General features: G+C 38.3%; 1 protein-coding gene across 22 annotated transcripts in view; it reads left to right on the top strand.

Annotated features, from left to right (window-relative positions):
• Nucleotides 1–24,860, top strand: part of atp2b2 (ATPase plasma membrane Ca2+ transporting 2) — a 144,126-nt gene extending 119,266 nt beyond the window's left edge. For 13 of the 22 annotated variants that reach the window (XM_078947080.1, XM_078947075.1, XM_011474843.4 and 10 more), the window contains 11 exons: nt 4,968–5,209; nt 7,266–7,500; nt 10,683–10,862; nt 10,986–11,073; nt 11,192–11,298; nt 12,595–12,786; nt 14,165–14,378; nt 14,483–14,694; nt 14,821–14,928; nt 15,064–15,246; nt 19,879–24,860. In XM_078947080.1, the coding sequence (XP_078803206.1) occupies nt 4,968–5,209; nt 7,266–7,500; nt 10,683–10,862; nt 10,986–11,073; nt 11,192–11,298; nt 12,595–12,786; nt 14,165–14,378; nt 14,483–14,694; nt 14,821–14,928; nt 15,064–15,246; nt 19,879–20,190 (2,073 nt within the window). In that variant the 3' untranslated portion in view covers nt 20,191–24,860. Of the gene's footprint in view, nt 1–4,967; nt 5,210–7,265; nt 7,501–10,682; nt 10,863–10,985; nt 11,074–11,191; nt 11,299–12,594; nt 12,787–14,164; nt 14,379–14,482; nt 14,695–14,820; nt 14,929–15,063; nt 15,247–17,326; nt 17,517–17,788; nt 17,839–19,878 lie in introns of all 22 variants that reach the window. The other 9 variants (XM_078947077.1, XM_078947082.1, XM_078947078.1 and 6 more) reach the window with 5 other exon arrangements.
• The last annotated feature ends 1,203 nt before the right edge of the window (nt 24,861–26,063 follow it).

The following is a 26,063-nucleotide window of genomic DNA, read 5'->3' as shown; positions in this document are numbered from 1 at the left end:
AAAACAAAAAATATTCTGAGCCAGCTAGTAAGAATCCCCAAGTGGTGAAGAGTGCACCCTCTGTTCTTTTAAGTCTCATCTTCCAAGTGTGATTTACCAAGTGTTACCATAGCAATCCTGAGTCTTCAACAAGCTGACCACGTTCACATACTTGCACATAAACACGCAACTGTGTATTTGTACTGTAGCAGCTGCAGGAGCATGCACAGATTTTAACAGATACTGTATCACACGTCTTCCTTAAAAAATAAAAAAAAAACTGTTATCTCTATGTAGAGGTAAAGAAACTTCCCCATTTGAAAGGATGTATTACCAAATTATGTTTATTGCTTTTTTGAGGTGTGCACACACATGGATTAACTGGCCAGAGGACAATAGGTCTTTATTACCAATGTTACTTCCTGGTTTAGTTCTAATTTAACATTTTTTTGGGTAAATGTCTTTTGTATTTTGTCTACCCTCATGTCTTGATAATACTAACTTAATTGTCTTGATCATTTAGTCAAAGCCTCAGTCACGACTGCCTTTACGGGTAGATACAGACTGTCTGCGGGCAAAAAATGGGTAAACCTCTACAGGTAGAAACAGAACAGACCAATGATGTCTTTCTTCATTGGCCATAATCTACATTGAGAGGGAGAGTCTCATTAAACTAAAAGAAAATAAGGAAGACTTTCACAACATAAGGATCTTCTGGGGAAGGAATACCCCAGCCCTCTCCTCTGCACCTCTCTGTTCTTCTCCCTCTTCATCATCAGCTGATTGTCTCTCTTTCTCTCTAGTTGTCATCGCCATCCCAACCTCTCTCCCCGTTCTTCTCTGTTGTGACTAACTAGTCATGTATGCCTGTACTTATGTTCCTAGAAGGCCCCAGTGAACAGGTGGTCAGCAGAAATTTGAACCAGAATGAATATGTAGGTTTTTATGGCTTCAATAGTTTCATTATTCCTACCTGAAGTCAACACTGCTCTCTTTTCTATCAGGTGCATCATCAAACTCACTTCTGCCTTCACCTCTTGCCTGTGTTTTTCTCCACTAAATCACATGGCCAAGCAAGGATTATTTAATGTTTTAAATAAATTCAACATCTTGCTAATGCACATTTTTTAAATGAAGAATACTATTTAAAAATGAAGTTAAAAATGACTGACTTGATATTAACTGGCTTTGCCCTGAACGTCCACCATAAGACCAACCTGTTTCTTTCCTCCTTCTGTCCTGATTCTTTCTCTCTTTTCTCGTCTTTCTCTCCATCCTCACAGCTGTATGATATACATTTTGTGTTAGGAAGATTTTAAAAGAATGCAGTGACTAAACTATATGTAAAAATAGTTTTGTTTTTTTTAATTGTAAATTGTGTTTTTGTTGGATATCAGTTAGTGGTGGGATAGAATAGCATATATTTATGTATTCATTGGTGTTAAACATCTCCAAATGTTGAAGTAAAATCCAAAGTGTCGTTCAGCCAAAGAGATATTAAAAGCAATAGGCTGTAAACTAAATATTACTCAAAAAACAATAATTATCCAAACTTTAAACAATATAAAAAGAAACAAAAGTACCACCTGACCCACCATCACACATACTTCTCCCGATCTCTTTAAATAGGAGGAGTTATTATCATTATTTAGTGCTGTTACAGTCATAGGATAAAAACTTTTTCAGTTTATAGTTAAATAAATTATTTTTGTCTGTCTGAAACAAAATCAGCACAACAAGCTCCTTTATTTTTTCATGATTAGTGATACTGTAAATCCTGCTCAGTACAGTTGCAAGATACTTGTGACCATTTTACTGGTAGCTTTAGCCTGAATGTTTACAAGTCAAAGTCAAAGTCAAAGTCAACTTTATTGTCAATTCTTCACATGTGCATCACATACAATGAATCGAAAATCCGTTTCTTACTCTTTCGTGTCTGTTCAGTAGAAGAAAAATAAAAACAAAGTATACGTTTAGAATAAAATAAATAAGTAAAAAGAAAGAAAAAGATACAATTTACAATATACAACATAGGCAATTTGCCATAAAAGTGCGAGTGCACTTAAGGCAGTGTCTCAAGGCAGCGGGGGGGGGGGGGGGGGGGGGGGGGGGGGGGTTCGTTTGAGCACTGTTCATGGGGGGATATGGGTGGTGGGTAGGTGGAGAGGGGAGAGCGTGTTTAGCATCCTGATGGCCTGGTGTGTGAAACTGTTTCTGAGTCTAGTGGTCCGGGAGCAGAGGCTCCTGTACCTCCTCCCTGAGGGCAGAAGGCTGAACAGGTTGTGTGCAGGGTGGTGTGCATCCTTGATTATTGTTAGTGTTTTTCGGGTGAGGCGGGTGATGTATAAGTCCTGCAGGGAGAGGAGTGGTGTTCCAATGATTCTCCTGGCTGTGTTGACTATGCGCTGCAGGGCTTTCCTGTTGCTGTGTGTACAGCTGCCCCCCCACACAGTGATGCAGCTGGAGAGGATGCTCTCGATGGTTCCTCTGTAGAATGTGGTCATGATGGCTGGTGAAGCACCTGATCTTTTTAGTTTCCGCAGTAAGTAGAGACGTTGTTGTCCTTTCTTTGCCAATGATGTGGTGTGGGCGGTCCAGGAGAGGTCCTCACTGATGTGAACCCCCAGGAATTTTGTGCTGCTCACTCTCTCCACAGCAGTACCATCAATGATCAGTGGCAGGTGTTGAGTGTGGCCCCTCTGAAAGTTGACAACAATCTCCTTTGTCTTGCCGACATTTAGCAGGAGGTTATTGTCTCTGCACCATTTTGTCAGCAGATCCACCTCTTCCCTGTAGTTGGTCTCATCGCCCTTGGTGATGAGACCCACCAGGGTTGTGTCGTCTGCAAATTTCACAAGGTGGTTTGTGCTGTGGGTTGTTGTGCAGTCATGTGTCAGCAGGGTGAAGAGCAGCGGACTAAGCACACAGCCTTGGGGTGCCCCGGTGTTGAGAATGATTGTGTTTGAGGTGTTGTTGCCGGCTCGTACTGTTTGTGGTCTTTGGCTGAGGAAGTCCAGTAGCCAGTTGCAGATGGGGGTGTTAACACCCAGCTTGTCCAGTTTGCAAATGAGTTGCTGTGGTATTATTGTGTTAAATGCGGAGCTGAAGTCTATGAACAGCATTCTCACATATGCGTCCTTTTTGTCTAAGTGGGTGAGAGCTGGATGGAGAGCAGAACAAATGGCGTCCTCTGTCGATCGTTTGGGTCGGTATGCAAACTGGAAGGGGTCCAGGGTGGGGGGAAGAGTGGACTTGATGTGTGACATGACTAGCCTTTCAAAGCACTTCATGATGATGGGCGTTAGTGCTATGGGGCGGTAGTCATTGAAGCAGGATGGTGATGGTTTCAGCAGGATGGTGATGGTTTGTCACTGCTATAGGCTGTTTTTATCACTGCTATAACGTACCTGCTGTCTCTCAACCATTTAGAGGAACTTTTTTTCATTCCCTCTACATCTCTTGCATTTTCTGTTTGGACCCCATTTTTATTTTTTTTTATTTTTTTAAGCTTTCCATCTTTAGCGCGCTGTCATCAGATGACTACACGATTCAAATAAAATGATCAACAGCGCAGACAATTCCATGCTCCCAACCTTGTGGGAATTGTTTGAAGCGGGCCCCTTACCCTTCTAACATGACTGTGCACCAGTGCACAAAGCAAGGTCCATAAAGACATGGATGACAGAGTCTGGTGTGGATGAACTTGACTGGCCACAGAGTCCTGACCTGAACACCTTTAGGATAAATGAGAGTGGAGACCGAGAGCCAGGCCTTCTCTACCAACACCAGTGTGTGACCTCACCAGAATGGTCAAAACTTGCTATGAACACACTCCTAAACCTTATGGACAGCCGTCCCAGAAGAGTTGAAGCTGTAATTGGTGCAAAGGTGGACTGACATCATATTGAACTCTGTCGCTTAGGAATGGGATGGTACTTAAGTTCATATGTTAGTTGAGGCAGGTGAGGTGAATACTTTTGGTAACATAATGAAGGTGAGACTCGGTCGTGCAAATTGTTTTATTTTTTTCAACCCTCAAGCCCTGTGCGCTAGTGCCCATTGGTGCTGTTCACGTGATAAGTGCGTGCTCCTGCTTGCAGACTGACTGACATGAGGCAAATAAAAACAATCCAAGCCTGGTTTGTGTGGCCATCCTTTGGGCACTTATGTATCACCTGCACACCTTGTGCGTGTAGCATTTGAGCGTGGTCGACAAAAAACCAGTACTCACACCTTATTAATGACTCGATTGCAGCATAAGGGGGCCGTACGACTGCATCACCCATACATCACAAATGCATGCAACTTACATTTCTACACTAGTCCTACAAATACTTTACGATACACGTACCACATGCACGACAATGGTATTTTCATGACACACCTGCACTCCCTTTAAGATGCGACTGCTCCTACAGCCCTCCACAGGTCCGGACAGACCCGCAGCACTCATATGGGTCAACCGACGTACAGGTGCATCTGACTAAGGCATAAGATTGATAAACAACACAGCCTTTCACTTCATAAGGAAGTTGTAATAGGTGTAAATCAAAAAAATCAGAGACAAGGGATTTCATGAGTGTGTGCCATTTCTGGGAAAATGTACAAAAAGGGTTGTGTTCTTAGAAACACACCCACATGTGTAAACCCATATGTAAACAAAGAGATCCAGATCATGAAGAACTGACCTGATTGCATGAATAAAAATACATTGGAATTTGACTCCATTTATCTCCTCCACTTCCCACATACAGAAACCCTTTCACCTGGTTAATTCTCACCACTTTATAAGAATTACACTTGCCAGGTCTATCTGATAAAAAGGGAATTTCCTTTGCTCAGTGTACAATAATACATATCACCATCAGCACTGTCTCTAGAGAGACGTAGAAAATAAGCTAAAAATATGAATATGTGTGAAGGGTAAAGTAATCGAGCATGTTACTGTTGATTTTTAAGTGACAAAAATAATCTTTTTTCTTTTTCAGCCTCCAGATAAGGAAGGTGGTCTGCCAAAGCAAGTGGGCAACAAGACAGAGTGTGGTCTGCTAGGTTTGATCTTGGAATTGAAACGTGATTACCAGCCAATTAGAAACCAGATCCCAGAAGAAAAGCTTTATAAAGTCTACACCTTCAACTCAGTTCGGAAGTCTATGAGTACTGTCATCAAACTTCCTGATGGGAGCTTCCGCATGTACAGCAAAGGAGCCTCTGAAATTGTACTTAAAAAGTGAGTATTTTTTAATCGTTTAAAAAAAAGTAGTTTTATTGTTTGGGGCAAATTGAAAACACCATAATTTATCTCTTTGAAGCCTGTTTGAATCCAGTGTGAGCTATTTTTGCACAAAGCTCAACAGTTGTGCTCCACTTTCATTTGGCTTTTACTAACAGTAAAATAACAAAACCTTTGGCAAAAAAATTAAAAATGACAGCATTTGTAAAAACACCTGAGTGCAAGAATGAGTACATTCATGGGACTAAAAATAGATCAGATAAATTGCATTTGGTGTCACAAATGTATATAAGTGTGGATGAAAAGATTGTTAGAGACAATTGTGTTTTTCTTTTGTGGTCCTTGTATGATTAACTTAGTAGTTTGTCTATAGCATTTTTTTACCACAACACATCATGAAGTAAATAAAAACTTTACTTTTTATCTGATGCTAATTTCCCTTATACCTTTGGTGGTGTTTTGGTTCTGCGCACAGGTCACTTTTCTTAACAGTGGCAGGAATCCATCACTGAGAACCACAATTAGTCAAATAATTGATTTAGATAAATAATTCTTCAGAAAAAGACAAACCTGAGTGTAATTTTGTTGGTTCTTTATCTCTTTTTTACAATAAAAAAAATTATGTTTATGTGTATATTTTTGTAAAATGAACATGTAATTAAATCTTTAGCTAGAGTGACTGGACTGGAGTATGGGGAACATTCCCAGTAGGCCTCTCAACAGTTAACTGAATTACACCACTCGGGCTGCAGTGTCCTTTTTGTTGCAAACTGTGCAAAACAGCCGTAGGTTTAATGTATTTTAAAGAAGAAAGTTTATCATTTGAGACTAAGGACCCCAGTTCCACCGGGCGCTAAAGTGCACCAGATGCAAACCCGTCCTGATGAAAAACAACAATGTCTTTTGTAATCAGTCATGTGGATCCACTTGCTGCATGATCCCAAATTTAAAGAAGCAGTGCGCCATCCACAGTTGAAGGAATGAGGTTTGGTTCTATTTTTTCAGAGCCACTGCACTCAACACAGTATCTTATGTGTTTACACAAAACAATGGAAGGACTATTTGTGTTTTAAAATAAATGCAGATGTCCTAAAAATGAATAAAAAATTAAAGTTAATCACAGAAGGATTTTAAAATACAATCAAGCAAGAATGTGAATAAACAAGTATGATTGTACAATGAAGATTGATATAAATGTTTAGGGTTCTTCTTACCAAGTTTCTTCTTGCTTGTTTCTCTGCATGTGCACATGAAGTTTAGTAGCTCTGGCTGTGTTTGAAAAACAGGTGAAACTGCTCTGAATCTGGCTCTTTAGAGATGCTCTCAGAGATGCTCTCAGTGGGCCCACTCGAGACACGCTCATTCCACTTCACTTCCTGTCCACTCCGCTTCTGTATCCAGAGGGACCACAGCCTAATATAATGTAAACACTCTAACTTAATAGGCTGTTTATACTTGACATGTACAACATGGTTAGTGATATATATTGTTTTGGAATTAATCACCTTAAAATTAGCATTTTTGCACATTGATACATTTTAAAGTCTGCTAAAAAGACTCATAAAGGAGCAATTTCTGGCTCTCCCTAAAAAACTCTTATAAAAAAACGTAAAGTCTATGACAGGATGTGGGAAAGATTTATTTTGGGATGACAAGTGAAACAAAAACTGACTTCTTATGGTTGAAAAAAAAAACTACATATAAATAAAAAGAGTCACATTGTTTTCAAGCTGCAGAGAAAAGCATCATGTGCTGCTTGTGCTGTGAACAAAATGACAATGCCAAAGACGTTTTTTTGCATTTAAACAAAACCTTCTTAAATAAAAAAACAATTATCTAAGGCCTAATTCTTTGCTCGTAATGTTTTGATTTTTTTAGATTAACATTTAAAAATCTTCATTTTTTTCTGAAATCATGAAACTGAGTTTAATTTTGTGATTCAGTGTGTTCTATTTTTTGTGCATATTTAAAAGTTTTAGGCCTTGAAAGTTCGGCTGAAAAATACAAAAGTTACAAAAGAATGAAGCCTTTCTCTGATTGTCTCTGTCTGCAGATGCAGCCACATCCTCAACGAAGTGGGTGAGCTGAGGGTTTTCCGTCCAAGAGACAAAGATGAAATGGTGAAGAAGGTGATCGAACCCATGGCATGTGAAGGCCTCAGAACCATCTGTGTGGCCTACCGTGACTTTTCTAATGATCCTGAGCCCAACTGGGATGATGAAAACAACATTCTCAATGATCTCACCGCTATTTGTGTTGTGGGAATTGAGGACCCTGTCAGACCAGAGGTAGGAAAGTTTGACAACTTGGGAATCTCAGTGCGAATGTGACACTTGATCTTCATAATTGACATTTTTAATATTGTCAGCACAGCTTTATTTACTGAGGGCTGCACTGTGGTGTAGTGGTTTGGACTCTTGCCTCACAGCGAAAAGGTCCTGGTTCAAATCCTGGCTGGAAGTTTTCTGTATGGAGTTTGCGTGTTCTCCTGGTGCATGTGTGGGTTTTCTCCAGCACACTGGCTTCGTCCCAGGGTCCAAAAAAATGCTTCTTTGGTTAATTGATTACTCTGAATTGATACTAGGCATAAATGTGAGGGTGAGTGAGTGTGGTCCTGGATAAGAGAGGAAACCTCCTTTGCCCAACAGTAGCTGGGTTGACTCCAGGGCCCCTTAGATCCTGAAAGAATTCAGTGGGTACTGAAAATCAACGGATGGATTTAAATAAACATAGAAACTATAATATGGACTTCTAACGTAATAATTTTAGAAACAGGAGCAAAGGAGGTGTAATATGTATTTCTTCCGGAAACTTAATTCTAAATAAAATATCATCGAGTAATGTAAATTAAGTTCATAAGTAAGGGAAGTAGTCACTTTAACAGCTTTTTGTCAAAGTCAATCATTTGACTCTGACATTCTTTATAAGTTGATTTAGAAAGCAAAAATGTCTTCATTAAAATCCATCTAAGTTATTGTATCGGTGTTTCATTTAAAATGATGAGATTAAAATCACACCAGAATTAGCTGTTTTCAATAAAATATGACTTATCCATAAGATTGATCAAGAAATGATTTAAAAACAAAATATGAATTTGTTGCAACTATTAAGTTGGATCATTGTTTAGACATTTGTTTCACAAAGCTCTCATGTTTTATGGGATAAACTCTAGCGAAAGAGAAAAAGTATCAGAAAAGCCTTATTTCCGGTAAACTAAAAGCTAACCTGGCTGGAGTCTGCAGAAGAAGAGGAGTCCGATGACGAAGATTACTGAAATCCTTTCCTGGTGCAACAGCATTCTTAGTCATCAACAAGACTAGAAAAATACCCAATTTGTCATTTGTAGCTTTCTACCATTTACTTACTCATTTTGTTTGACGTTGTCTCAGCTTTTCTATCACAGCCATTAAATCTTGTAATTTGTTGCAACTGGGTACTTTTTTTTTCACAATTTCTGATTGATTCATTCATGTAACCATTTGTACTTAAATCAGACGTGCTAACAGTGCAGTAAAGGCAGCAGTCAAAGATAAATCTATCTAAAAACATGAAGCCAAAACAGCCGTATGTAATATCAAACTCATGCAAATCACAGTATTACCCTATGCTAAATCAAACATTAATAGTGACCACATGAAAAATCTGTCTCGTTTATAAATCTTCATATAGAAAAAAAGTATATCATACTTTTAATAACATTCCATGTATATTGCTCAAAAGGTGCATGACTTTCTTCCATACAGAAAAGGTCAAAGACATTATGGGCATGTTTTGTGTTTGTGTATTAGTCTGTAATTTCTTCCTGTAGAATGAGATGTTCTTTTAATAACTGGCTGCTGTATGAGGCTACCCAAGAGAGATACGCTGGTGGGAAGGAGGCACTGAGAAGGAAACAGGGACTGAAAGGAGTTGGAGTCTGAGAGAAATAAACAAATTACAAACGAGCTTCATGTCAGTGGGATGATGGACCCCAGGAGGAGGAGGTAGACAGGGACTGGAAGGAGACAAAGGGAAAACATTCAGATTTACAGCACATTCAAGGACTAAAGAGGCTTTTTTTTTTGTTGAAACTCTGTTGCCTGGGTCTTTTCCCCTGTCGGGCCACACTTTTTTTTAATTAGCATCACCTAAAATGTTCATCTCCTTTTTTCCATGACCGGGCAGCCAGAGTTGCTTTATTGAATTTGAATAGGAACATGTTTTTTCTTTGTGGGAGTCATCAAGTCAAAGTAATATGAAAAAAAGGAGAATAGTGTGTTTGTTTAGTTGCACTTTTTGTCAAAACATGCATCTTTTTGCAGTTTTTTTTTTAAATCAGCTTGCTTTTAAATCATTTGCCTCCTTCCAACAAATCATAAATTTTACATTCAGTTTAACTGTACACTTGAAGCTGTTTTTGTGATAATGTATTGACTTGATTACCCATATTGGTATTCACAAGTGTTTAGATGACCTGTATGTGTTGGCAGGCTCCCACATGGATGTGGATGGTTCACACATGTTCTTGAGTATATTTGTAGAATACAGCATGCATTGGCTACTTTTGAAATAAGCAAAAAGATCCAGCACGATGAATTTTTAACATTCAAATGAATGTGACTTCTTGTTATTGTACATGAGCACAGTTGTTCCTGAGTGGGCTTGGAAAGTAGAACTCGCCCACACTGACCTTTACCAAGAAGAAGGTATTATAGCACATAGTGTACAGTCAACGTGCACTCATCACTCATTTAATAAAATTTCTGAAATCTTAGTTAAAATATTTTGCGCTTAGAAAAGACACTGGTGTGTGTAAATTATATTATAAACCATGTTCATTTTTTTTTCATTTTTCTATTTTAAAAGTAAAATGTTTTAAAACTTAAAAAATTTAATGTTTTTATTTACCAGCCTACAGCTAAATTGTTTTCAAACAGCCATTTAACTGTAAGGCAGCAAATCAAGAGTTCCTGCTACTTGTTGATGATGAAAGCTGCTAAAGCCTCCTGGAAAGTTTTCTTAATCCTCCTTAAAGTCCCACTTCCTTTTTCCTTTAAACTAGTTTAAAAGTGTTGTCATTGGTATTTTAATTATGATTATGCATTTTAGCCAAAATCAAAAAACCTGTGTCACTTTCTAGGTCACAGTTTCTCCAGAGCGGCAAGAGAAATTAGTCTCTGATTTGTGTGCAGAACTGTTGGTGCGGAGTAAGCCCGCCCACACTTCGCATCATCCATGCATTTACACGCTCTTCCATACAGTTTTAAAAGTGCCCCCTGATTAGGGTCAGGCATAACTAATGAACTATTGCCATGAGGATGCCCACAAGAGGGCCTTAACTGACCTTTGGCATGGTTATGCTTAGGATAAAAAACATGGCAAGATTGTATTAAAAGAAAAAGACTAATGGTTTCGATGAGTATTTGGTTTTAATGAGAGTTTTCACCTGACCATTCTTTATACTATATACACTGTCTATGCTCATGTTAAGGTGCCTGATGCTATTCAAAAGTGCCAGCGAGCAGGGATCACAGTGCGAATGGTGACAGGAGACAACATAAACACAGCCAGGGCCATAGCTATCAAGTGTGGCATCATCCATCCAGGAGAAGACTTCCTCTGCATCGATGGCAAGGAGTTCAACAGGAGGATCCGTAATGAGAAAGGAGAGGTACAACAGCTGCTGGATGAGTTGCAAAGATGGAGGAAAAGAGATTGATGCTAAGGAAACGAGAAGGCACTCCTCTTACGATTTTAAACAAACTATGCATGCAATATCTATCTGTGCTTCCAGGTAGAACAAGAACGCATTGACAAAGTATGGCCCAAACTCAGAGTTCTGGCCAGATCCTCCCCAACTGATAAGCATACACTTGTGAAAGGTAATTTAGAGGAAAATAACAGTGATTTCTCTTTGAGACAGACAAACTAATAAAAAAAATGTTGACTTTATTAATTGATATGTTATTCTGCATATTCTCCTGGATGTGTATTTGACAGGCATTATTGACAGCACTATGGCAGACCAGAGGCAAGTGGTTGCAGTAACAGGCGATGGGACAAATGACGGACCTGCTCTCAAAAAAGCAGATGTTGGGTTTGCTATGGTAAGCAATTCAGCTGTTGTTATCATTTTTGCACAAAAGACAAAACATGCACAAAGTACATCATTTGTAGAAATCTGCATGTGTCATACAGTACAGTATACCTCTCAGGGTTTCTTTTAAGACCAATTGAGTAGAATAGGAGCTCCTCCTAGTGGATTTCCATGATTGTACAGTTTTCCAGCCAGAGCAAACTCCCGGCCTCTAAAATAGTTTATAAATGCGTGAAAAACTTTAAAAAAAAGACTACTAATTCAATTTGAAAATTCGTCTTTATTAAAGAATAAACATGATTTTGTTGGTAATCCTAAATTAGCAAGTGGAAAATAAAATGGCATGACAAAAAACAAGATTTGAACATTTTCTCTTTAATTTCAAGAAGACAATAATTACCAATATAGATCATGTTTTGTTTTCCCATTTACTTTTTACTTGGGACCAAGGCAGTAAAAATGAAAGTTTGGTTCAGCTGCCTATGCATCTTGTTTTCCCTAAAGGAATTGCTAAAGACATTTAAAGAGCACTGTGTGACTGACAATGTGCCAGTTTTCTGAAAAACACAAATGCAGTGTGACATTTTATTGTTATTATTAATAAGTTATTATATTAGTAAGCCTAGCCCTTTCCACATCATCCATCTGTTTACATGCTCTCCCACCAGCTTACAGCCCCTCACACCCCCAACCTGACATTATTGGTGCAACAAACACAGTGAGAAATATTGAAGGCATTCAGCTGTACATTTGAGCCAAATGTGAGGGCACAAGAGAAAATTTAAAAATGTACATGGATCCAGTAATTTACAAAGATGCAACAGAATGGAGCGGAGCAGTGATTGTGTGACTTGCCATAGTAGCTTCAATGTAACACCCGCAAGATTCTCCAACAGCATTTTTGCCACTGCTCCTGATTTGCAACAATTTAAAAAATAAATTGACAGAAACGCAATTTTAATCTTAATTTTCTTCATCAAATCAAACTTTATTTATATAGCACTTTTCCTATGAAAGCATAACACATAGTCCTTCACATTGAAAAAAACACGAAAATTAAAATAGAGCCCCCAACCCAGACCTAATAACAACCCCCCACCTCCATCATCAGAAAACTGCCACAGGAACATTTTAAAACTCCAAAAACACACTTTTCTTTGGAGTGAGGCTTTATTTTATATTTGGGTTAAATATTAATTATGTTGATTATTGTTTGTATCATTTGTATTTACGTTTTAAACCACAGCTAGAATGTTTAGGGACAATGAAAGCAGTTTCTGTTTGTCTGACTGTCTGACTCTTTCAGGGTATAGCTGGTACAGATGTGGCCAAGGAGGCATCAGACATTATCCTCACTGATGACAACTTCAGCAGCATCGTGAAGGCTGTTATGTGGGGAAGAAATGTCTACGACAGCATTTCCAAATTTCTTCAATTCCAGCTCACTGTCAATGTTGTGGCTGTCATAGTAGCTTTCACTGGAGCCTGCATTACACAGGTAAACAGCGATTTTACAGGTGTCGAATTTTACCCTTTCTACGTTAACACCTGTGCATCTTACGTACATCTATTCATGAAGGTCTATTGAACATCCCTGTTTAGACCTCTAGCAGATTATTTCCCCAAAGGTGGGTTGAGTGTTGTGGTCCCATCATGCCTTGCATGTTGTAAGCAATCCACCATTTTCTCTAGGAGGTTTATAGTTAATTAAATATAGTAATTAAATGAGATAAAGAGCAATTGAGAAGATGCGTTAATGGTGGATTTGAGTGTTTTAGATGCCAACTTTCAAACCTTTGACAATGTAATGGAGGATAGAGGATGGTAAAGACGCATGCAAAAAAGATCCACAATGCTAAAGATGGTTTCTAAAGAGGGAATCACTTTGGTGAAAGTTGCTGTACCTGGTTCCTATTGCTATCTGCATTGTTATTTTAGGGGATTTTAAAATAACAACAATAGACACAAAATGTCTAATGGACACCTTGCCCGGTGGGGAAAACAATGGAGGATGTCTTTAAATGTTCTTTTCTTCTCTTAAGAGTTTTTTTTTTTTAAATTGGCTGTGGCATAGTTCTGAAGTCTTAACTGGAAAAAAAAACAAAAAGCACAACCAATTTTTTTCTTGGTCTGTTCACATGTGGCCAGTTAGTCTTTATTTTGCCCATGTAGGGTCTAACATAAAACTAAATAGCTTAAGTGGTGTTTATTAGTGTACAGATGTGTACATGTACTGATATTACGGGTGTAACGATTAATCGACTTAATCGATGAATCAATTTGTATTCCTAAGATCCAACCAGGTTGACCTGTCTGATGTAAGTTATTAATCAAATCAACCTATGCCATTGTAAAACTGTTTAAAATTGAAATAAATTGAATATATCAATATTGGGGAAAAAAACTATTTGGATTGATGACTTGGACTATGATGTAAAAACGACCAAGTGACATAGCAGCGAACAACACACACGTGATGGCAGCAAAAATGTTCAAACCATCATTCCAGTTCAATGTGTGGAAGTTATTTCAATTTAGCAAAGTCATGTGACCATACTGTGTTGTAGAATGTTCTAATAATGTTCCCTTTGGATTATTTTGATGTGGAAAAACAACAGTGGGTTGAACTTTAGGAACCTAAAATGTGAATGGATTTGACATTTTTGGCTTAGGATTTTCTGGATTGATTTTAGGTCAGTGAATTGGATTGAATCGGAATCGAATTGAGCCAATATTGACTATGATATCGGCAACTATGATGTGAATCAAATTGTTGTAGAAATGAATCGTTACACCCCTAACTGATATGTAATAAAAGACAACACAAAACTACTTGCAAATGTACGATGTCTGTACATCTGTTTTCTTTTTCCCAGGATTCCCCGTTGAAAGCAGTGCAGATGTTGTGGGTAAATTTGATAATGGATACGTTTGCCTCTCTGGCCCTGGCAACAGAGCCTCCCAACGAGTCCCTGCTGAAGAGAAAGCCGTATGGTCGCAACAAGCCTCTTATCTCCAGCACTATGACAAAAAACATATTAGGACATGCAGTTTATCAGCTCGTTATTATCTTCACGCTTCTATTTGTTGGTATGTGCAGAATTTTCTGGTTTAATATGATTATGGGACACTGCAAAGATTTGAAAAAAAGTGACGACAAATGTATTTCAAATTCATTTGTTTGTTTTCCAAAGGTGAGCAGATTTTCGACATCGACAGCGGGCGCGATGCCCCTCTTCACTCTCCTCCTTCAGAACACTATACCCTTATATTCAACACTTTTGTCATGATGCAGCTATTTAATGAGATCAATGCCCGCAAAATACATGGAGAGAGGAATGTCTTTGATGGAATCTTTAGGAACCCCATCTTCTGCTCCATTGTTTTTGGCACATTTGTAGTACAGGTACATCCTTATCTAATTATATCAAAGTTATGTCTGTTGTATGTTTGGAAGACCCAGATGCCCAGTCCAGTAAATGAAAAGATTTTATTGTCTCTATGTTTATATTGTGTGCATTGCTTTGTGTAGATTGTGATTGTGCAATTTGGAGGGAAGCCATTCAGCTGTCAACCCCTGAACTTGGAGAAATGGATGTGGTGTGTTTTCCTTGGGCTTGGAGAACTTGTCTGGGGACAGGTAGCAAGCATGTTTCTTCATCATTTTTTGCTCATCCCACTTCTTTGCTCCCTTTCTGACTCGTCACAGCCTCCTACGTGTTTATTGACTTGAAATGAGTTGTTTTAACTGTTCTCTGTATGCTCTTTGGGTTAGGTGATAGCTACCATACCCAACCTCAAGCTGCGCTTCCTGCGGAGGGCAGGACAATTGACCCATAAGGATGAGTTACCAGAAGAGGATGTGAACGAAGAAAATGAGGAAATTGACCATGCAGAGCGAGAGCTGAGGAGAGGACAAATTTTGTGGTTTAGAGGACTCAATCGCATTCAGACACAGGTGAGGATGTGCATCAGAAAGAGGCAAGTTTGCCATAGAGGCAATTTATTTTTTAAGTGTGAAGAACAAATACTCTATAGAGGCCAAAAAAAAAACAAAACGAAATATTTTTCCTAAAATAATTTTAAAAATAAATTTGCTTCTTATGTCATGAGAATTAATGGAGATCAGTCTGTCTGATATATTATCCATGTTCATCCTCTGTAAGACACCTTATTGTGAGTTTTTTTTATTTTTTTGGGGTCAGTTTCAGCTTTAAAGTCTTTTATCTCAAGGTGACTCATTTAGGAAGGAGGAGGCCCCATGGATGTCAGCGATCACCAAAGTGGACCTGTGGACAATCCTACCTCAGCATAAAACTTAACAGGAAAAAGTTCATTAACAGTTTTCATTGTTATTCATTTTCAAGACCGGTGTCACTGTGAAATTTAGGACTTGTTCATGGTGTTGAAGCTGGTGTCATCCCACCACAGTGTTGCTAGTGATCGTGGGTGAAGTTGTGTCATGCCATTGTGCAGATGCAGCCATGCTTGTATGAAAAAAGAAAACTATTTACACCAACTGTTTTTTTGTTTTTACACCTTTTAATTCTTTGCATCCCTAACCATTTTTTCAATTGCAGTATACCAATGCACCCATTTTCACCTGAGAATGAAAACACATATCCCTCATACTCTGTCTGGTCAAAAGAAACAAGACAAATTAATTCTGGAAGACCCTAAAATAATTACACAAGTAGCCATGGTCAGCCAAACTCATAACATTTACACTATTTAGTTTTTTATGGTCACATGAGCCGATGGCAGCCAAATGTTTTTTTGGTATTTCACACAGCGAGGTGTTTCTAAAACTTGAAAACGCTGAAATGTCACATTTTCCCTTTAAATATAAAAATATAGACTTCATGTTAATTTATTGAATGAATTCTAAAAAAAATGTTTGATATGAGAATCAGTCATCTTTATTTCATGACATAATCCCATTTCTGTATTTCTATCCATTTAATTAAAGCATTTTTGTGTGTTCATTTTGAACTCAGTAAAAGTACATTTTTTGAAAGTAAGCACGTAAATAACCATTAAAGGGCCTATATCATGCAAAATTTGAGCTTTTAAGTGAATTATAATTTATATTCCTCCCGAATAACCTTCCCCAAAGTGGTATTTTGCTCCATCCACGCATCCCTGGGCATTTCTCTAAAACCCTGCGCTCTGAGCACCTGTCTTTAGCCAAGAACTGTAATAGACTGCAGTTATCAGGTGTTAATACCTCAATACTTTTTTATCTTAAATATTTAGTAGCTGATGATAAACTAGTTTCCACAGCTATTTGGGGTGAGTTTGCACCTAAAACCATACGAAAAATCTTTGAAATGTTTGACAAAAAATTTCTATTGGAGTCCAAACCTATTTTATTGAGTAAATGATAATGTACACCTATTACAAAAATTAAATGTTCAAATACAAAGTGCTGAACCACACATGTATAAATATAGAACCAAAATGTTCACTCAAGGGTGATTCCCATTAAAACCTTTTTTTAAACCCTTTTACCGTTTTATGTTTTTTGACCAGGCAGGTCAAAAAATGGTGCAAAAGGGTGAACAATTGCTTGAAATTTTTCCACAGTTTTCCTCTAAATTCCTACGTTTTTAACTACTTTAAATTTTTTGGTATATATCTGCATTTGAAATTGTCAGATCCAAACTGCATGGATGATTGTATGTGTCTGGCTTTGCAGAGACTTCTACTATGTTTTTAATCTCCTTTATCTTATTTATTTATGCATTTTTTCTTGGGAGGGAGGGCAGATTTTTTAAGTTGAAAAAAAAAAAAGAAATCTTAAAACCACACATCAAACTTTGTGGCTACCCAGCTAGGTATATATATATATTTGGTTTTGACCAGACAAAAACAACCTTTTTCAATGGAAAAGTTGGGAAGGTACACCTTTACCTGTGGCTGCTCATTGTGTCTGACTGCACCACTGTATTCCCTTTATCCAGTCGCTTGTGTTGCCATTTAGTCTGTGTCACTCTGAGCAGCCATTTGTCCTCTCTTGTCCCACTTTCCTCCAACAGATTGAAGTAGTCAACACCTTCAAGAGTGGCACCTCCTTTCAGGGGGCAGGGGCTCTGAGACGTCAGTCATCCACCACCAGCCAGACCCAGGATGTAACCAATGTTTCTAGTCCTAGTCACGTGTCCTTGTCCAATGCCCTTTCCTCTCCTACAAGCACTACTGCTGCTACTGCTCCTCCCACTACTGGCCGTGAGTCAGAACTCTGTCCGTCTGCTTGTCTGCTCTCTTTGCTTCAGGGATGCCATCCCCCTCATCGCCAACAACTCAATTTGGAATCAATTATTGCAGCCATTGAAGGGCTGGCATCTCTGAAGACTGTTGTGTTTTCTCTCGCTATCTGCTTTTTTCATTTCTCCTCTGTCTTTTTGCTTTTCATACTGGAATTCAGATTCACCTTTATATTTCCTCCCATGGTTGGGTGTACTGTCCTCTCATTGGTCGATGTGTGTTTGTTTTCCCAGAGTGCTAGGAGCGCAGGACTAAGGGTGAAACCCACGGCGTGACATTTCAGGTTGTGAGTTTGTCTCCCTCTGCTCATCCCCCATGTGTGATCCCTTTTCATCCTCCCATTTCTGTGTATTGACAGATGTTAACCGAAACTAATTCAAATCAGTTTAAAAACACAACTGGGTAAACATTCAAGTAAAAGTGGCAAGATCTGTTTTTTTTTTTTTTTCAGGTTTTTACTAGTTTAGTAATTAACATTGACAAGAGGCCAACATAATTTTAATAAAACATAGTAAATGTGTCTATTTTTGATTCTTTAAATAACAATTTTGCTTGTTGTTTTAAGAGGGTCCTAAAGCATCCCAGAAAAAAACAATCAATCCTGTATGACTTTACACAAGTGCAACATCTTCTCTTCTTTCTAAATCCCTCACATACTTTTCCATCTATACGGAGTCTAAATCTCCGGAGTTACTATTATTTGTTGTGAGCAAAACAAAATGTTACCTGGAATCCATGGTTCATTCTGCCGGTGCACTATGGTTTATTACCATGTTGCCATAGAAACATACATTACCTGCAGAGGCAAAATAGATGTACGCCCCCCCAACCTTATTTTTAACACTCAGTCAGTGATAACTGTCAGTGTCCCTGCTGCATGTATCAAGGCTTCTCTGTCTTATTGTCTTTTATGTGTCTTATACTCTATTTGATTACAGTTACATTAATTACATTGCAAAAGTACTGCTACACTGCAGCTGTTAACATTTATGGCAATTACCAATTTTCAAAGACTAAAACAATAAAAAAATAAAAATAAAAAAGAGAAATCGAGCCTAAATGCAAGCACAATACACTTTTTCTTGGAGGGTTTAAATACCTGTCTATTTATCAAATTCTGTACTGCTTTATTAAGCTGAGGGTAATGGGACTTGCTGGACCCTGCTTTAGAATACAGAACTAGAACTTCATCACTGCAATGCAATAATTGTTTAAAAATGCTAGTATTCATTTGGTTATATAAATCTGTGTGTCATCTGCATCTAATTAAGTTTAAAATATAGAAGACATTTTGCTGCATTAAAGTTGTTCAGACTATTTTATGACATATTTTAGAACACACAAAGACAGTTCAGTTTTATTTAAGTGTTATAAAGTTGTTTTGGGGCTTGTACTTGAGTGTTTACTCAGACTTGCATGGAGTTTAGAACATGCTCTGAGCATTAAACCTCTGACATTTTGAAACTTCACCTCATTCACTATATGTTTTGTGTCAGCGATTTGTGTTTCAGTGTTCACTCCTCTGCCATCCTGTTGTCTAATTGCATGTAGTTTGTTTACTCTTTGTTGAATTCTGTGTTCACAATATTTTAACTTGCTGTGTTTGTGCTGATATGACTTTTATTTACTCTGCGATGCTTGTTCTGAGCCACCTTCATGCAAACTTGACTTTCTGAATTTGGACCATGCTTCACCCACCCTGTGCTATATTTGTATGTTTTCATGTCCCATTCAGAGTCTGTGTGGATATTATCCCAGGCAGTGCTCTGGTACCTTCAGACGTTTTCAGTCACCTGATTGGATCTCTTAGATCTAACCTCCTTCCTCCTTTCTGATCTTGTCCACCAGATTTTCTTCAAACTTGCATGTGATATTCTTTAATTTTTTTTCGTGAGCATTCCATTTATTAACGTGGCTTGTTTCTAGGTATACAGCACATTGGACTAAAGCGTATACTTACAACGAGCGTTTGTGTTGCTTTGGTTTCCTTGAAATGTATGAGTTTGTTGTATTTTTTTACGGTTGTGTTCCTCACAGTTTTCCTTAGTGCACGGCAAAAAATTGAGTGACTTGTGACCTCTAGTCATGTTGTGCAACCAGAACAAAGATTACAGTTGCCTCTTCTCTTGTTTTTTCCTCACTTTTTCCTCTTTCACCACTTCCACATCCTCTAGTCAGAGGATTTCCCTTGCTCTTCTCTACACTTCATCTTTTCTAATTCCATCTCTTCTCTCAGTCAGTGGTTCCCTCCCATCCTTCTTTTGAATCTCTAACATCTTGTCTCATGGTTTTCCTTCTTTTTCTTCTCTCCTCTCTCCAACAGATTCGAGTTGTGAATGCATTCCGTAGTTCCCTCTACGAAGGCCTGGAAAAACCAGACTCAAAAACATCAATTCACAATTTTATGTCGCATCCTGAGTTTAGAATTGATGACTCCACGCCCAGTATCCCCCTCATTGATGACACGGACGATGATTCTGCCCGCAGAAGGAGGAAGTACTCCAGCCAGCCCTCGTCTCCAAACAAGAACAACAACGCCATCGACAGCGGCATCAATCTCACCATCGACATCAGTAAATCTGCCGCTTCCTCCAGCCCCGCCAGTCCTCTGCACAGCTTGGAGACCAGCCTCTAACCCTGATCCCAAACTTAGCTCTGACCTCTGAAGTAATTCCCCCATGGTACAAGAGGACCTCTTCATGCTCCTGCAGACTTTAAAGTGTGACCATACACTTTCTAAAATCCCTGTTCCCTAAAATACCCCACACCACCAACACAGGGCAGCTCCTGTGGAAAATCATCCATCCTGTAACTTTGAGCCCATAGAACTCCCCATCATTTTTAAAATTGAAAAGTTCTTAATGATATTACAGGATTAAAAGAATAACATACAATCAAAAAAGCTTAAAGCCACAGAATCTACACAGCCATCCTGCTTTTGTGGTTGTATGTGTATGGTGGCAGCCGTGATGGTGTGTCTGACTATTTTCTTGTACTGGTAAGCATGTACTGTATAGGCGTGTTGCTGCTTGCTACACGTATGTTTGAACTGTGTCTGCAGTGGCACAGGAGAGGACGAAGGAGAGGACGGAGACCACTGAGAAGTAAAAACCACAAAACAGAACAGACTTTAAACGCTCCTTAAACTCCTTCTCTTCAATAATATTGTTAATACAGATACAGTAATAGTTTAAATTAAATTACAACTGTTATTATTCTTATTCTGATTATTATTGTTATTATTCTTATGGCTCCTGCATGAATGTACATTACCCAAGTTTTATTTGAAAGGGTTTTGATTTTAATGGAGTTGTTTCATTCTGATTGGATGGCCTGATGGGCCTTGCTATGGACTGCAAATTTAAAGACAGCTTCAAGTTCCTGGCCTGCAAAACTTCTGCTGTACGGCTTGAACAATGTACCGGACTGTAAAAATTACTTTTCATCCATAAAGAGAGAGATGTGTGTTGAGGTGGTAGGGGCTTTACTTGCACAGTAGTTTTGCACCTATTGGAAAAGAGGAAGGCAACTCAATAATAGGGATGATAGCATTTATGGGATATATTCTATTCATAAAAAATATTTAGAGAGAGTTTATCTTTGTTGGCATGTTGCCTTGTTCCTGCTTCAATGGCTCAAATTACTTTGACTTATTTATGTCTTAAAAAGAATGTAATTGTTTACAACCTCATAGAGATCCTGGTTTCTTAAAGGAGACAGGCGAAGTTGGGGCTCAGAGTTATGTTGGTGTGTTATTACTGAAAACCTATGTTCTGGAAATTGCCTGCTATATTGTCAGATACTGTAGATATTTTTAGACGATTAACAACAAAAAGAAACCAAAATATATTGGGATGCATATGTCATGTCAAATCTTAGTACTACTCTATGATTGTTGGCATCAAGTAGGAGCGCCACTGCCTTTAGTTTTTTCTTAATTGAGGCCTCCTTTTTGTGACAGAGGAGGATATTTATTTATTTTTTCATTCCTCCCTTCTTTAGCTTTTCAATATATTATTTTTTTTTGCTTCAGCAAGAAGTTCATTGCTAGTGTGAGCGACTCCTATTAGGACCTTTTTATTTAACTGTCCTCCTGGAAGCCCTGCCTGTTTAAAGGACTTGATGTTTAAAACATATGTAACCATAAAAAGGTATCAGCTGAGTCATAGTAGAAATTTGAAAAGTTCTATTTGGATTACCACAAGGAAATAAGACAATTTTATTTTAAAATTATTAATATATTGTGTTATTTGGTGTCTCTTTTTGTTGTTTTATTTTAAAAGAGAGATACTCGTAACCCCTCTAAAGGTGTTGGCATTTCCAGCATCAGGGAGGGAAAAAAAGGAGTATGCGGGCAAAACAGGACAGACAAATTACAACAAAAATGGAATGTTGCTTTGACTCTTTTGCTATATATATATTTAAAAAAAATCTGCACTATCTGGATATGAATGAAAACTTCTGTGGTGTAACTTTTAATGTCCTTTTGTGTGTTTTAACCAAGCTTGTCTTCCTGCCGTCACAGAATATAACAGTACTCTAGCATCTCAACTGTACTCATTAGACGTAATTTAATGTGGTTTGACCAATCGGACATTATGAGAGCAAATTGACATACAGAATGCACATTTACCCATTTTATTGCACTCAGAATGAAAACTAGCCTCTACTATTGTTATTCCTACTAACAAAACTCAGCATGATGTAATATTCATTATGCACCTTGAACAAAGTATTTTTTACACTCCAAGAAAATTACTACACAATAGATTGTATATCCAATAATTTATCAAAGGAGCTTAACTTTTTTTTTTTTTCTATTTCGTCCTCCTCTGTCATTACTTGGCCGATCTATATCCAGAGAGGGTGCACAAGCTTTACAGTCAGCTCAGGCGTGGTGTTGAAAAAAAGCAACCCGTGTAACCACTGACCATCTATATGAAATTTAAAATTTTATTTAAGTTAAGTATTTAAGCAAACAGTCAATATTCTTGTTCAAAGCTATTGATTTCTGTTGTTTTCTTTCCAGTGTTTTAACTTGACAGTTTTTTTATGTATGTTTGTCTGTAAAAATTAAAAATAATGAATAAAAGAAAAAATATAATTCCATTTTGCAAATAAAACGTACATGCATGTAGATACATAGAAAAAATTTAAATATACACACATTGAGGGGAAACTAATTCATCTGCTGATTTTGTATGTTTTTGCACTGACAAAATATTTCTATCATTTTAATGGTGTTTTTTTTTTCTATTTACAGTGAGAAACGGTATAAGACAAAAATAATTCAGAAATATGCATTTGAAAACGTAATAAAGTGATCTTCTTTTTGAGGAGTGACAATTTGATCCTCGTGTCATGGCTGAGAGGGAACGCTCCAACTCTCAACTGTTATTTGCATCAACGGTGCCTGTCCACAGAAGCAATCAGTCAGATCCCCAAACTCTCCAACAACACCAGGGAGCTGGCCATTGTTGACACGGACAAGACTGAAGACCTTCACAAGGGCTGGAAAGGGTTGCAAGACAAGACCATCACTGAGCAACTTGGTGATACAATGTCAACAGTTGGTTTGACTATTCACAAATAGAAGAAAAATAAAATAACTGTTGATCTTACTCTGTCTTAGGCTCCATACAAGAGTGGAGTTTCCATGCTCATGACAACAGTGAGGAAGCTGGAGCCATAATCACCAAGAAAAACTGGTACCAGACTACACTGTGAAGAACTGCATTCCTCCAGCACCTGTAAAGTCCCCATGCTCAGTGTAAAGAAATCACATGGACGGGCAGGTCTGACTTTTACTTTCGGACTCGGAGATGAATCGAAGAAGAACTGAGAGAAAATTGAACTTAAGTTTCTATATTTGAGGAATCAGTACTGCCCATGGCCCGAAGAGCACCAACCCTGCCATCAAATATGGAGAAGAAACATGCTTTAGGAGTGTTTTTTTTTTTTTCTTTTCTCAAAGGGAACAAGTGAACTTTACAACAGCAAGGGGACTTACTTAAGTCAGAACGTCCTTCTCTTCAGCCAGGGCATTGATATTAATATGGATGGATACGCCCCAATGACGACGACCTGAATCACAACCATAGCATCTATGGAGTGAGTACAGGACAAGCACATTAACGTCATCTACAAACCCAGGAAATGTGTTGAGGGAGCTGGAGGAGCAGGCTGTCAAACATCATAAAGCTTTCACGGTGTAATGGATCTGCAGAGGACAGTGGGAAAAAATCCCCCCCTGAAGTGTGTGCAAACCTGGTGAGCAGGTCTGCAGACCTACTACTAAAATTAAAGACTCATCTTTTTTTGTCACTGGGTAAATGTACAAAATCAGCACAGAATCATTTCCCCTAACTGTATGAATATACAACTCCAAGTTTTGCATCTGGGGCATAAAGGGAGGGAGAGAGGCGGAATTTTGTGTGTGTGTGTGTTTTTTAGGAGAAGCAGTGAAACTGTGTTCAAAAATACCTTCGGTAAATGCAGCAAAGGGACTAACGAGGACAGAAACTCCATTACAGACTGATGTGTAGACAGAATCCTTTGACTACATCTACCATCATGCACCACGGTGAGTCATACTGCAAATTCAGCTGTTTGTCATTGATCACTGCTCCTGTCAGAAACTGCCAAACACATCCAGACCATGATGCATCTTGTAACAAGCACTCATTCAGCTGATGATGACACTAACCATGATAGCAGTGACACTTTTTGCAATATACTCCCATCTGCCTCGATGTACTGTATTTAGCAGCATGCAGTGTGTGGAACAAAGAAAAAGAGAAAATGCCAACAGATACGTTTTTGGCAAACTTAGCCATTTGTGGGTAAGTTAATTAACTGTTCATTTTGTTTTTATGACATTTTTTTTAATCTATACAATAACTGTAAATAAAGAACTCGATGTCTTTGTTCATTTAATACTATGCAAAAAGTCATGCTTTTCTGATTGTTACTCACCCTTAATTCTAGAGTGTTTTGCTGGAATGTTTGTGGTCTCAAATGTTAGTACAGAAATGTGATGTAAATTATTTTTTAGCCTGAAGAAAAAGTAAAATTATGCTGAGAACTACTATTATGATACAGTGTCATTAGGAGGATGATATAATGGTGGTGACAACGATGATTATGAACTGTAACTCTTGCTGCTTGACTGTCCTACTTACCAAACTCCTGACAGGAGCACAAGCGGAAAACATAAAAAAGCAACAAAAGAAAAATAAAAGAAAAAGGAACTTAAATAAATCTTCCGGAGCAGCATGACCCAGCATGGTGTGTCCTGGCCCCGTGTGACATGTTCTTCTCTGATTATAATTTTGTGCTTCTGTTTTTTTACTTTTAAGTGTCCACTTTGAATGTCCTGCTGATCTTTTTTATTGGTATACTTCAACAATTAACAACAATTTTTACTGTTTAACTGTATCAAAAGCAATATAAATAATGATCTCATCAACACATGCTCTCAATTATTATTGTTTTATTAATTTCCTCACATTAATTTACAGCAGGCCATCCAAGGTAAAAAGGAATAATCTCAGCAGTTATCTTGTCCTTCTATCTGTTTACTGTCAAAGCTGTAAAATCAACTTAAAAAATGCTATTTACATTTCATTGGAGGAAATAGCATTTGAACCCTCTTTCTGGAAAGACTTAGCATTTTGTGGCAAAAACCCTGCACCAGCAAACACAGAGGTCAGGTGTTTCTTGCAGTTGATGAACAAGTTTTTGCACAGATCAAGATGAGTTTTGGTCCACTCTTTTCAAATGATTTCTAAATCATGAAGATTTGGTGGATGTCTCTGGCAGCTTTGAGCATCGGCTCCCTTTTTTACTGAATTCTGGGCCACTCCATGACCTTAATGCTTCTTCTTTCGCCGTTCTGTTGGAAGACCCCTCCATGACCCATTTTAAGTCTCCTGGTGGAGTAAAGGAGGTTCTCACTCAGAAATCTGATGGCATATTGCTAAGTCCATTCTCCCACCCACACGGAGAAGTAGCCCTGTGAAAAAAACATCCCCAAAGCATAATATTTTCACCTCCATGCTTGGCAGTGGGGCTGGTGTTCTTGGGGTCATACGCAGCAGTTCTTTTCCTCCAAACACCAAGGGTTGAGTCGACGCCAAAGATCCCCATTTTGGTCTTATCTGACCATGGCTTCTTCTCCAAATCAAATCTTTTAATAAAGAAGGTTTTCAATGGTAAACTTCAGGTGGGCTTGCACATGCCTTGCCTTCTCAAGCAGGGCTGCTCTGTGAGAACTACAAGATGTTAAACCATTGGAGCGCAAAGTATTACCTATGATTTTCTTGGTGACTGTTGTCCCAACTGCTTTGAGATAAACTAACTCCCACCGTGTTGTTTTTTAGGCCTACTTCTCATTCTTCTCATGATCACGGAAACCCCACCAGGTGACATCTTTTTGAAGTCCCAGACCTACAGGTGGATTGATAGTCATGTTCTTGTATTTAGGCACAGTTGTAACCTTAACCCCCA

Source organism: Oryzias latipes, chromosome 5, assembly GCF_053564925.1.
Source record: "Oryzias latipes strain Hd-rR chromosome 5, Olatipes_Hd-rR_3.1".
Taxonomy (NCBI): Eukaryota; Metazoa; Chordata; class Actinopteri; order Beloniformes; family Adrianichthyidae; genus Oryzias; species Oryzias latipes.
The sequence above is the reverse complement of the archived record's forward strand: the minus strand, read 5'-3'. Positions and strand labels throughout refer to the sequence as shown.